This window comes from Cibotium barometz, chromosome 20 (genome assembly GCF_041138505.1).
Source record: "Cibotium barometz isolate CiBa-2024 chromosome 20, ASM4113850v1, whole genome shotgun sequence".
NCBI lineage: Eukaryota > Viridiplantae > Streptophyta > Polypodiopsida > Cyatheales > Cibotiaceae > Cibotium > Cibotium barometz.
The window spans coordinates 32,669,395-32,682,986 of NC_141065.1; the positions used below are offsets into that span (position 1 = coordinate 32,669,395).

General features: G+C 39.1%; 1 protein-coding gene across 2 annotated transcripts in view; it reads left to right on the forward strand.

Moving 5' to 3' along the window:
- The window catches only part of LOC147627795 (uncharacterized), a 110,138-nt gene extending 107,389 nt beyond the window's left edge, over positions 1-2,749 (forward strand). For both annotated transcript variants that reach the window (XR_015268330.1, XM_086814772.1), the window contains exon 19: positions 2,413-2,749. Coding sequence is in view for 1 of the 2 variants with exons in the window: in XM_086814772.1 (XP_086670898.1) it covers positions 2,413-2,511 (99 nt within the window). In the remaining variant the exon portion in view is untranslated. The remainder of the gene's footprint in view (positions 1-2,412) is intronic.
- Positions 2,750-13,592: the final 10,843 nt, after the last annotated feature.

Consider the following 13,592-nt stretch of genomic DNA (forward strand, 5'->3'; position numbering starts at 1 on the left):
GTATGATGGGTGGATCGGCCCTCAGAGTGTTGGTATGGAAGAAGTCGGTGAGAGCTCTCTGTGCTAGTCCTCGAGCAAGTACAGCTGATCTGGATCTCACTAAGGACTCCACTCCCCGTGTCTACGGAGCTCTAGAAGAAAAAGTCCCAGGCATCTCTGATCCGGGAAGTCCATGATCCTGGAAAATGGTCCGAACCTAGATCGGAAGAGGCAGTGGAACCTCCCCCGAATCTCATAGTATACAGGGCATCGGCATATGTAATGGTCCTCTGTCTCGGGCTCTGTGTGACAGAGCTGGCATATCCTGTCCTCTGGCATGGCCGCCCTAGGCCCATACGTGGCAGTCTCCACTCTCAGCTGGTGGGACGAGGTGGGATCTGGTCGATCGCACATCTCACCCCAAAGGATAGGTGTATGTCCGTGTAGCATGGACGGATGATGAACCCATCCTCTGTCAGGCATAGGAGGTGATCTCTATAGAAGGCCATCTTCATCCCAAGTGGACGACTAGGTGAACTCCATGTCCTCTGAGTATCCAGTCTGACAATGTCCTTCCTAATAACCCTGTTCCGCTCTGTGCAGCTGAGAGCAAATGACAGGGCCTCTATGCCATACTGGAAAGGGGGGAGTGCCTCCATCTGCATACCGTGCATGCCAAACCAAGTGCCTACCTGTGCATACCAACACTATGTATCTCCCTCAAGTGTCAACTATCTCGAGGACTCCAGGGCTAGCCGGGGGTATCTATCAAGTGGAAGCTCCCATAGCCTATGCCAGTATGTCACTGTCTGGAATAGAGCCTCTGTCACTATCGGTACAGCGCCCATCTCTGCCCGCACAATCTCATGTGGCACTGATGGTTTACTCCTAATCATGCGTGAGATCATCGCCACTAGTGGCCTCTCCATCGGCTTCCACCCATCATATACCTCCTCTGTATCTGTCTCGGCCGGCTCTCTCCTCTGTCTCCTCCTGTGGTATAAGCCAGGACCCCAGATGGGGGCACCATACAGTAGTGCAGGTGTAACTAGAGTATCAAATAGCCAAAGCTTCGTCCTCGGCTCCTGAAACTGTATCTGTGAGCATTGCCTCTCTAGCGAGCCAAGGGCTGCATATCCCCTCGTCAATCTAACGTCGGCCGCCTTCCGCATCGAGAACTTAGGTCCAACAAAAGTGATCCCAAGGTATACATATGAGGTAACATACTCCACAGGCTCTCCACTGTATGTAAACTGTACTGCAGATCTAGTTATCCACTGTGAGGAGGTGTTAAAGATCATGACCTTGGTCTTTCCAAGGTTCACAGTAAGGTCCCGGTCCTCGCAAAAGGCCCATAATGCATCCAAATGCCTCTGCAGCCCCTCTGGTGAATCAGAAATAAGAACAATATCATCTGCATACAAGAGGATCGGTATCAAGACTCTTGCCAAATGTGCTCCTGGTCCTCCCTGTCTGTCTATGTAATCCACGATCTCGTCAATGTATAGACCAAATAGAGTAGGAGACAAGGGGCAGCCCTGCTTCACCCCGATAGTGCTGTGTATGATCTCTGAGTCACCTCCTGGAGCCGGTACTCTGCCTGTGACTGACTCATAGAGTGTAATGATCCCCCACAGCATCTCTACTGGCACTCCCATATCCTGCAGTCTCTTGATCAGTCTGGCCCGTGGGACAGTATCAAGAGCTTTGCGGAAATCCACAAAAAAAGCAGCAGTATATCCATTGCCTGTGAGCTCTCCCCTCCTCAATGATCGCCCGTAGTGTAAAGATATGATCTAGTGTGGAGTGCCCTCTCCTAAAGCCTGCCTGCCCTGGTGCTCTGAGTCTCTGCTCCTTGAGGCTTGGACCATCTACTAAGCTCATGCTCCAAAATCGAACCATAAATCTTAGCCAAGGTGTGACCAATCATGATAGTCCTATAGTTGTTGGGGTCCATGGCGATTGTAGAGAAAACATGATAAAACTTGGGAGAGTAATGCATGACTCAATGATGGTTTTCATAGATAGTGAAACTCTTCACAAGTACATGCTTTTGTATGCTGGTACCCTTATCTTTTGACCTATATATATATATATATATATGCCCCTTTCCGGCAAAGCTTTTGGTCATTGCTACTGACACCCTATTCGATCCAGGCATGAATAAATCCCCGTCTGTGTGCGCCAATCGATCATATCATAGCACTCCTAGCAAGTCAGAATCTGTACGTAGTAGATATCGAGATATCTAGTCATTTACTTGTGCTAATAGTATCCTTGAGTGAAGAAATAACTCATGTCAGAATAGAAATGGCAAATTTATTTGAATAGAAGTACGAGCCTTTACTTAAGGATTTGATGGTGTTTAATTTGGTGTATGTGACGCTGAAAGAATTTGTCGATTGCTAACATAAGTCTTTTACAAACTGTTAGGTTTTGAAGCTACAAAAGGAGTTACTAAATGCACATTACAAGCTTAAGATGTACGAGACTCAAAATAGTGTGGATCTAAAAGTGGAATCGCTGAAGTAGCTGAATAGTAAGACACGAAGAAACGACTCTATTACAATCTCTATTACCAGCATCACAATTAGCTCTAGTGTGTACATGAAATTAATTAAGTCAATTGAGCTTTCTGGTGGTTGGAAAAAAGGCCCTTGTAAACCCCTTTTAGTTTTCAATTTGAGAGTTTCCTTTCATTGTGTCTTTTGGATTCTCATGTAAACTTTCAAAGCTTTCAAATTCTAGAAAGAGTTAGTTGTTTGGCAAATACTTGTGTGATGTCTAGCTGGTGACTATAGTATGCTTGAAAGTTTCATTTTGTAGCCTTGATGTTTCGAAGTCATGTTATGAAAACTGGGCACACATTATCAAGCTATCATCATGTCTAGATAGAGAAGAGCATGCAGATGCTTGTGCCAAGGCAGCAATTCTTTTGCACACGGTAGGCAAGTATTGGGTGGTGCTTATTGTTAACGTGATGTTCTTGACTGAGATGTGCACAGTGTATGGCAATACACTTGCCATATGGGTGCGCTTAGTTTTACTCTAGTTTAGAATTAGCCAATCCACAAAACATGGTCAGCTAGGTTGGATGAGCTCTGTTAAATCTCTTTGCAAGTCTACGAAGAGAGAGGGGTGGGGGTGGGGGTGGGGGTGTGCGTGTGCGTGTGCGTGTGCGTGAGAGAGAGAGAGAGAGAGAGAGTAGAATGAACATTTGAGGTGGGGAATTGTTCCTTGAGGTCAATTATAAAACAATGTTGCAAGTTGAGTGGGTACCTTGCGAGTGAGATCACCAAAAAAAAAAAAGATTCCCTACAAAAGATCCTTTAAAAATGGCATTTTCAAAATTGTTATATGTTTTAGCAAATTGTTTTTTAATAAAACTTTTAAAAGCATATTTACATACGCATAAAATAATAAATTAAAAATGGTGTTTTAGCACGCTCATCATACTTGTTTGAAGCATAAGAAAATGAGGTTATTTTTATAAAATTAATATCAAATGAAACTATATGCATTACAAAGGCTTTAAGAGCCACTTGATTTTTTAAAGACCTTTAAAAAAAAGTACAATTGTAAATTAAAAAAAATTATAAGCATAAAACAATAAATAAAAAATGGTACATTATATTTGTTTGAAGCATAAGAAAACAAGTTTATTTTTATAAAATTAATATCAAATGAAACTTTATGGATTACATAGACTTTGACAAATAACTAATCTCCAATTTCTTAAATAAAAGATATCGGTGTAACTCTTCTAAAGTTGAGAGAGACTTATCCTTGGTACTCGTATAAGGAATAGTCTTTTGTAATTAAAGCTCAACTAATGTTTAATTTCTTAGAGATTAATCCTTAAAGTGATACCGAGAATAACTCATTTCTTAAATAAAAGATATCAAGTGTAACTCTTGTAAAGTTGAGAGACTTATCCTTGGTACTCGTCTAAGGAATAGTCTTTTGTAATTAAAGCTCAACTAATGTTCAATTTCTTAGAGGTTAATCCTTAAAGTGATACCAAGAATAACTCATCTCTCAAAACGGGTTAGAATCAGAAGTTTGATTGAAAGGAAGTAAATGCAAAAGACTAGGGTTAGCCACTCAAAGCATGGAATGACAACATGTGTGTGGGTTACCATTCTAAGGTAGTAGCCAAGAAGGTCATGAAAGCTTGGGAATGAGTATCAAAAAGACAGATGTTTATAGAGTAAATATGATTTTAAAAAAAAGGTACAATGCTTATGAGCCTTACGCTTGATATAGCCCAAGGTCTCCCAAAAGTACACATATAAATGACTAAGTCCAAGTGCTTAGGTCCCATTCCCTATGTGCATGTGCAATCAAATCTACTTCATTACAAACCATCCTCTCCCACAATGATTTCGTCCTCGAAATCAAAGGGTGGTTGTGCACAAAGCAAATACAAAGGCTATATACAATGAACTAAATACATGACCAAATGTCACCATCGCAGAGCACCAATAGCAATACATGAATCTCATGACCCTCGGGGTCAAATGGAAAAGATAAAGGACTCCTGTCGATGATGAGGCTAGTTGGACATCCTCTAGGGTCGAATGGAAAAGATATGAATGTCGCCTCGAAGATGAAGGAATCCATACAATCGCATCCGAGAAACCCAAGCCATGTAGACTCCAAGCAATGACTCTCAAACCACTTGGATCGAATGGAAAATATGAAGAGCCAATGTCGATAACGCGGCTGGTTAACTCTCCTGGGTCAAATGGATAGATATGGTGCATATCATGGACCTTCGATATCGATGTAGTAGCTCCTAGGTCATAAGGAAAACTTGTAAGTCTATCCTCATGACCATAATGTAAATCTAACATCCGTGGAGTCCACCAAATGTAATCATCGCACGTGGTCAGGATGAAAAATGGTTCTAGTGCGAAAGAATCATCAAGTAGACCAAGATAAAGGTGTGTCGCAAGTGCATCTGAGTCGTGCCACATAATCATCCACCATACATCTTAAGTGGCATAGAATGCACCCAAAGATGAATATCCCAGCTCCGAAGATCATAGGCTCATGTCTACATCCGTGGGAGCCAAATGAACATAGCTTGAGGTCAGCCTCATGTAGAATCAAATGGATACCCATGCCATCATCAATCCCCATGGCTCTACTCAAAAAGTCGAAGGCATGATCCACTACATCTTTATGTGCATGAGTGTGATCCAACCCGATATATCCTCATAATCATGGTCTATCTCCATCAATGATGTCCCTATGTGACCTAAATCCCATGATAAATCTATCTCCAATAGTATAGGATCTAAGGAGATGTCTAGATCAAATGTAACTCTCTCAAGATCTATACCATATGATCTACTAAGGATATGATCATCATCCATCAAATCAATGACCATGTCATCCTCACAATCCCTAAAATCATCATCATGATCATGGTCTGTCTCCATCAATGGAATTCATGTATAACCTATATCCAAAGATAGGTTAATCTCTCTAATCACTGGATCTAGGAGAATACCCAAATCAAATACAAATCTCTCTAGATTCATATGCACAATCCTACCTCTCCTACAAGGTCTAATCTGAGAAAAATCATCACTACTCTCATGCACTATCCTTGACTGCTCAAATACATGAACTCTATCCATACGAACACTACCAAGAATGCTATGAATACTAGGAGTAGTGGTCCTATTAGTGATATCTCCACAAATAGAAATCCTAGAAGAATAGCCTGATGCATTCAACACTAGTAACTCAGGCCTATGCTCATAGGTGTCTCCATCACTCATATGCGGAGTATCACAATCCTCAAGTGTGCTAATGGATACACCCATCCCAAATGTGCTAATGGATGCGACACTAATTAAATGCACACCATCCTCTAAAATATCACCACGATCAACTAGAGTATCCTCATGATCCGTAGGAAAGATGATAGGCATAGAAATATCGATGCTTGGTATGCTCAATGCCACCATCGCTGTCCTCGAGATCATGCCCACATGATCTAACTCACACATCACTCTCACTGTCACTATCACATACATCATCATGTGCATGTGTCAGTGGTATCATGTGCACGTGTATCACTATCATAATGTGTATGTGTGTGCGATACATAAATATCATCATGTGTGTGTATACAATACATCATTATCCTCATTATCCCCATCATAATATAATGAATGAGTCGATATAAATAAATGAGAATCAATGAGATGATGGCTAGTTGATGTCGCGGGTGAGTCTAGAAGCTATCAAGGCCCATACGAACTCCACTATGATAGTGACGAAAGTGGAAGCATGATCGATACACATCCTCCAAGGATCCAATCCACGAAAGTGGAAGCATGATCGATACACATCCTCCAAGGATCCAATCCTCTCATGCCATAACTCACAAAATGTATCCCACGAATGATCACTATGATTATTATCACCCATATAATCATTTATAGTCGCAGCATGAACATCATCATTATCCTCGGTGGAATGATATGAATCAAACGCATACTTGCACGCATACCACTCCTCCCAAAAGTGCTGGTATGTGCAAAGGGTCTCAAATCGATCAATGAAATCCAAGTAGGCCACATAGCTCCTTATCTGATCCTATACAAAGGAATGGAAAGACATACACATATACATAGCCTTGTGCTCATCAAAATAACATAATAATGGTGCGTGCTCATCCGAGTTGAGCATATGCTAATCAGGATATGCATATAGCTCACTTGTATGACATACATACACAATGTTGCACCTCGGCGTCATACAAACATCCAAAATACCCAAAGTATGAGGCGTGTGTGAATAAACTCACCAAATCTCCAAACATGCCCACAATACACTAGGCGTATAGCTAGCAATGCACAAAACTCACATTGTGTGAACAAGCCCAAACTAACATAAAAGCACTTAAATCTCCCTAAGGTCCAATATATGTGAAGAGATAAAGGCTCGACAAAATATGGATGGGCAGAAAGGACAAAGATGAGAGGAGATATAGGAGATATTCTGGAAGGTCACACAATGTGAACAAAGTAAAATCCTAGACTCTCCAAAAAAAAAAGTAATTGTTCATTCATTTTTTTTTTCTATTATCTTCTCCCTCCTCTCCTCCTATATTTTCTTTCTCCTGTTGAGAGCTGCAAGAGCTCTATGATGCTGCGAGTTTTTGTCTCTTATTTTTTTTAAAAAAAATAGCTTGTTGAACGTGAGCTTGTTAGACGATGAGCGCTCGTGGTGGCTAAGCCTGTTAGGCGATGAAGCCCTGTGTTGCCAAAAATCAACTATGTTGCAAGTCACAGTAACGGCAGCTTGCTGGCGAAGCCTACACTACTTTCAACTGTGTTACAAGTCGCAGGGTAACGGCAGCTCTATTGTTGATGAAGAAAGCATCAGCTTTTGCTCAACAGAGCAGGAGGCTATGTAGGGGCGTACCTGTCCTATAGGTCTGCTGAAAGTGTTGCACATGCTGTGAACTTCGGGTGAAGTGATGTGCTGCACTGTGAAACGCTTAGATCAAGAAGCGCTGCAGTTTGAGTATATTGGTGTGTTGCGTTGTTGTGGAACGCTTAGATCAATAAGCGCTGCAGTTTTTGAGTATATTCTCTCTGCGTGCTGTAGTAGATTTGCCTTCGCCGCAACCGTCTGCGATGCGGATGTCTTTGCTGCGCAGTTGACTCTGTGATGTAGATGATGCGTGCTGTAATAGATATGCCTTTGCTGTCTGTGATGTGGATGCCTTTGGTGCTGCATAGCAGCAGAGCTGACTGTGATGTGCTACCTGCTTAGCCTTTTCTCTTCTGTATTTTGGGCGCCAATTACTGTTGGAAAGGGAGCTGAACTTAGGAAACAAGTTGGTCCAACGCCAAGGCGAGGAAGCAACTACACAAACTTGCTAAGCCTTGAACCAGCGATGAAGCAGTTTTAACCATGCAAGCATAGTGATGGGTTATATATCCATCATATCTCAATTTGTCTATAGGATATCTAATCCACATAGACCTATGTACACTTGGATCATTGATAGGTATCCTTTAAAAAAACCTGATAGGAGTAACACTAATGGTACTTTACCAACACCATGTGCAAAGGGATACACAATATTCACTTGTTTTCACGTATTCAGATTTTTCTATTTTTTACATATCTCTAAACCACTCATGATGACTGGTCATGCGGTAACAGACACCAGAATCCAAATAGATATCTCCTAATCTCTACATAGAAGTGAGCATGTATTGTGCATCATAAATAATTGCTCACTTCTGTCAGCATATTTACTCGATGATATACGAACTTTTCATCTTTAATATCATTCTGTTTTTTATAGTAGTCCTTTGGCGCCATGTGTCTAGGTTTGTCATAGTAATAGTACTCTATGTTATTTGCATTTTGATTTCTTTGCTACCATCTCGACTCCTCTGGATTTCATGGCTTTTAAATTATTCACTTATTTGTACAAAACTAGTTGAAGAGTAGCATATATATGTGACAATCTTGTAAACGCCACGATGTTGAAGAGTAGCATATACACGCCACAATGTCCTTCTTGTAAAAGATTGTTGATACATTTCTTTTAAGTTATCTAAGAGAAAGTGTGATATATAACCTTTTCTACAAGAGTTGATAACCATCATTATAGGTATAACATTGATTTTTTTTCAAGAGGGTAAATTCCTTTTCCAAGTGTTGTGCCTGATGATTCTTACTACAAACTAAGGTATTATAAAAAAACACAAGAATAAAAGTTTAGAATTTAAGAAATATTATTTTCATCATTTGACTAAAGGTTGCTAAAGCATTGATTAGGCCAAAAGAGCATAACCATGAACTCATAGTAGTAAGCCATTGAATTCCTAAATGTAATTTTATAAATAGCTTCTTGGCTATATAGATTTGATGGTAGCTTGATTAGAGGTCAATTTTACTGAAAATCCTAGCCCCTTTGAGTTTATCAAGTGAGTCATCTTACTCTAAGGATGGGGTATCTATTTTTTACTATGTGATCTTGTAAAGAGCACGATAGTCAATACACATTTGGAAAGTTTTGTTCTTTTTTATAAGAAGGATTGGTGCTCCAAATAGTGAACTATTGGGTCTAATCAAACCCCTTTTGAATAAATCCTCTAAGTGTTTTGGGAACTTTTTTTCCATGATGTTAACTCTATATAGAGCTTTACAAGGTAGATTATCTCAAATTTATGGTCCTTTCAAAATTCCAGGAGTTATTTTGTTCATGAAACAATGAGAGAAATTTGAGAGAAACAGTTTTAGAGATGGACTAGTTGGTGTGTCAAGAGTAGCTAACAACAAAAGAGTCTTCTCTTTCTTTATCAAAGGCCTCTTTTCTTGAATTTGACTCAACAAAGGATTCAATTCACCTTTATATTAGCACTTGCGATATATTTCTTCACCCTTTTAATTAACTAGATGGCCTGTGAGTCATAGTTGATAGATGGCGTGTGAGTCATAGTTGATCTTTGCTTTGTTCAGATGCCTCCATGGCATCTCAAAAATGATGTCTACTCTACTAGAAAGTATTGTTTTTCTTCTAACAGTTTGATTTTTAAACCTAAGTCCTTCACCTTGTGCATGTAAATAAAAAATTTTCCTTTATAACTAGAAGGTGTAAAACCAAAGTACTAGTAATTGAAACTTTTACTTTATAACTAGAAGGTATGGAACTTAGATTTAAATTCTTAGTGCCCTTTTTGAAATGAAGTTATGTGTGCTCCCATCGTCATGCAGTATTGTTACTTCTTTACGTATAATTGTTCCATTCATCTTCAATAAAGCATAATAATTTTTCTTAACCCCATAACAGCAGGAATGAGAGTCACCCTCTTGGTTGAAGGTGTCATCCTCTTTCTCATCTTCATCCATCATATGCTCATGGCATTTAGGTGATATGTGTCCTTCTTTGTGGAAACAGTAGCATCAAATATAGGAGCTTCATTTATCACATCTTTTGCTTTAGTTGTCTTAGTCTTATCCAAATTATTTTAAAAATAAGGTGGTTGAGAAGACTTTGAAAAAGGTGTGCCAAAGACTCGTGCTTCTCTAGGAATACTAGTTTTTCTTTCAAAGTTTCATACTAAAGAAATTGTTGAACACTAAGAGAGTGAGGATGTAACATGTTCATGTATCAACTCTAATTATAAGTAGGCTTGAGTCTAGCAATAAGCTTTTTCTTTTTCTCTCTCTCTCACATACCTTTTTCAACAACTTGGACTTGAAGAAAAATTTGTCAAAACATGTCTACATAAGCAGACATGTTATCTTTATCTTCTTGATGCAAGTTATCCAATTGGTGCCTTGATTTGGCCTTATAATTATAAGGGATAACATTTATCTTGACTAACTTTTGGAATTATTTCCAAATCTTTGGCTTATGCTTGCCTTGCTTGATGACATTCCACCATAAAGTGGAGTCCTCCACAAAGTGGTTGCTTGAAAACTTTCTTTTATTCCTTTCAGAAAATTTATCTCCCCTAAGAAGTAATTATCTAGTTGGCTAAGACAAAGCGATTGTAACCCAGGCATCCTTTTTCACGTCATAATTCACATTACTGGGTATGGAGAGTTAATTCAACAATACATTGAATATGATTACCTCCCGTGCCTTGCTAGACTCAGAAGTGTCTCATTTGATGATGCTTGATGCTCTAAATTAAGCCTAAGTTTCCTTTCTATAATTTGATTTCATAGTACTATGAAATTTGTTCTTGAGTTATGGGTGGTGTAGGCATACTACCCATTTGTTCCATAACATGGGAAAAATAATTTAAAGGTAATTAAGAAAAATGCAAAAATAGAACTTGGCTCTTTTTCTCTCGGTTTGACTAAAAGGCATAAGTTTAGGTCATGCTTCATTCTTACTTCTTTTGGTTAAACCATAAGTAGCCTACATCAAATTCTTCACTTGCCAAGTGGTCAAAACTCTTCACTTTAAACTTTTCTTGTCATTTGTAAAATTTTACATAATTATTTTCTGCACTTAGGAATTTCAATTTATGAGAAAAAGCATCCTAAAAAACAGAACAAGGGCAAGGAGGAGATGGATTTTCGGGTGGAAGCTCATGAAAGAAAAGATTGGTGAACAAAAGATTAGGCCTTCTTTGAAAAGGCAAAAACTTTGGTATAGAGAGTATTATGGCTTATATGAGAGAAAGATTTAAACTATGGGCATTTGAACAAGATTCGAAATCCTTATAGCACTTTTAAAAGCTTTAAGACTTTAAGGCTTAATACCTTTGGATTTAATGTAAGCCTTTTTGCATAAAAGAGGCAAAAACAAATTTACAAAACCTTAAGGAAGAAGTGCCAACACCATTGAATGCTTGAGGAGGGATTTCTGAAAGTTTTCTTCATCCAAGCATGAGAATGGACCCTCTGGAACTTGTTAAATCCATTTGTGGTGGCTAATTAGCTTAAGGATGAGGATTTAGCTTTTGTCCATAAGAGGCTTTTCAACATGATTTGCCATCTCCAAAACCACTTGCTTTTCAAATTCATTATTACCCCGTAGAATTTCATTAAGCCTTTCCCAATAGATTAAAGCCCAACTATGCTTTAAAATGAAGCCTTTGATAAATTAATTAAAGCTCTCTATTTTCCCATGCTTTCCCCTTTCTAGATCTATGCTCTGATACCATTGACATGGGAGGATCTTTTTACTAGGAAGAGAAAATTGTTGTATGGGGGAGAAGATGCTTTTGCACACTCACACAGACACACCACACACGTACACAGTTGATAGAGAAGCTCAGAGAGTGAGAGAGACGAAGCTCAATGCTAGAAAGGTATAAATGATAATGATAAGAAATGAGTGGAATACAAGAGTACTAATAGAAGCCCTGGCCCTAGGGCTGATGTGGCCACCCAGCACACAAGAGTGTGTCACACAAGAGTGTGTTCACACGAGAAAACACTCTACCAACACAGGGTAATAAGTGCGCATGTGTAGGGTTGTTCATAAACTTGTAAAGCGATTAGACACAACCAAGAGTCAAACTCTAGTAAGACCTTTACAATGGCGTCCAAGAACTATCACGAATGTTGACTAGTTCTCTGGATATTTATTTCACACTTGGGACACACAAATGAAGCATATTCTCATGCACAAGAAGCTATGGAAACTAATTTTAAAAAATGGACTTGCTAATCCAACTGAGGATTGGACTGAAAAAGATGAACAAGCACTGTCATTAATTGGATTGCACTTGGGCACTAATATTATTCATCACATTGATTCCAAAATCACAACAAAACAAGCATGGGATGAGTTGAATTTAATATTTATTTTCAAGGTAAAAAATTAGGAAATTCATTTAAAAATAGAATTTTATAGCGTAAAGATGGAATTTCATGAGTCACTAGCACAATTCGTTAAGCAAAATGAAAAGAATCATGACCCAGCTAGATGGAATTGATGTAAAGATTGGTGAAAAGGATGCACTTGCAATACTCATAAAAAGCATGCTAGAGAAATATAATGCACTAGTGACCACTCTAAAGAATTTACCTGAACCATTATTCGGGGGTTGTATTTCATCACTACTTGAAGAAGAGAAGCAGTTAAAGAATGGAATACAAAGTATATCAAGGGAACAAGCTTTCTACACCAACAAGGGCATAAATGAATGCTACCATGCAGAAGAAAAGGGCACTTTAAAAGTCAATTCAGGCTCAAACACAAGACTAAATGTGGACATTGCAACAAGCTCAAGCACAAGGAAGAAGAATGCGTATTGAAGAACTAGGAGGAAAACTACGTGGAGGCTTCATCTAGCAAAGAGAAGTTCTCTCATGATGGGAGCATTTCTTTTAAACCAAAGCTACATCGACAAGACTCACCAATGTCTTAGCAGTCTTTTATATTATGTTTTTTTTATCATACGTGACCACATGAGAGTAGCAATTTATGCACCCAAGGGGGGTGATGACATCTTTTATTACCACACTTGACCACCTTGAGTAGCATGTTGCACTAAGGGGGGTGATACGTGACCACATGAGAGTAGCAATTTATGCATCCAAGGGGGGTGATGACATCGCACTAAGGGGGAGAGATGAATCTTTTGTAATTCACATCCAACCACCTTGCAATAGCCTATACATCATGGCACCAAGGGGGGGTGTTGAAATTTGTGGTGCCATTGAGGACAAGGTATGAGTAGAGGACCAGGATCAGGAGCATGTAACCACAACACTTGAACATTATCCCACATGAGCATATTTGTAAGAGGTTTACCCTCCTCATATTTATAAGAGGTGTACCCTCCTCATATAAAAAGGGTCATTTCCAAGCAATGGACACAAGCAGCTCTCAAGCCTCATATTTATAAGCGGTGTACCCTCCTCATATAAAAAGGGTCATTTCCAAGAAATGTACACAAGCAGCTCTCAAGCCGCTCTATGAGTACAAGTTTCCATCTTGTAACCTAATTGTGCTTTAGTAAAGCTTGATTAAGTCATTAGGATTATCATTATATTGTTAATTAGGCTTCATCTTCCATCGGATTAGATTAACTTAATTAGTGTGATTAGGGTCACCTTCCATAGCCTTTGATTAGGGTTTCATAATTTCATCTTACATACTA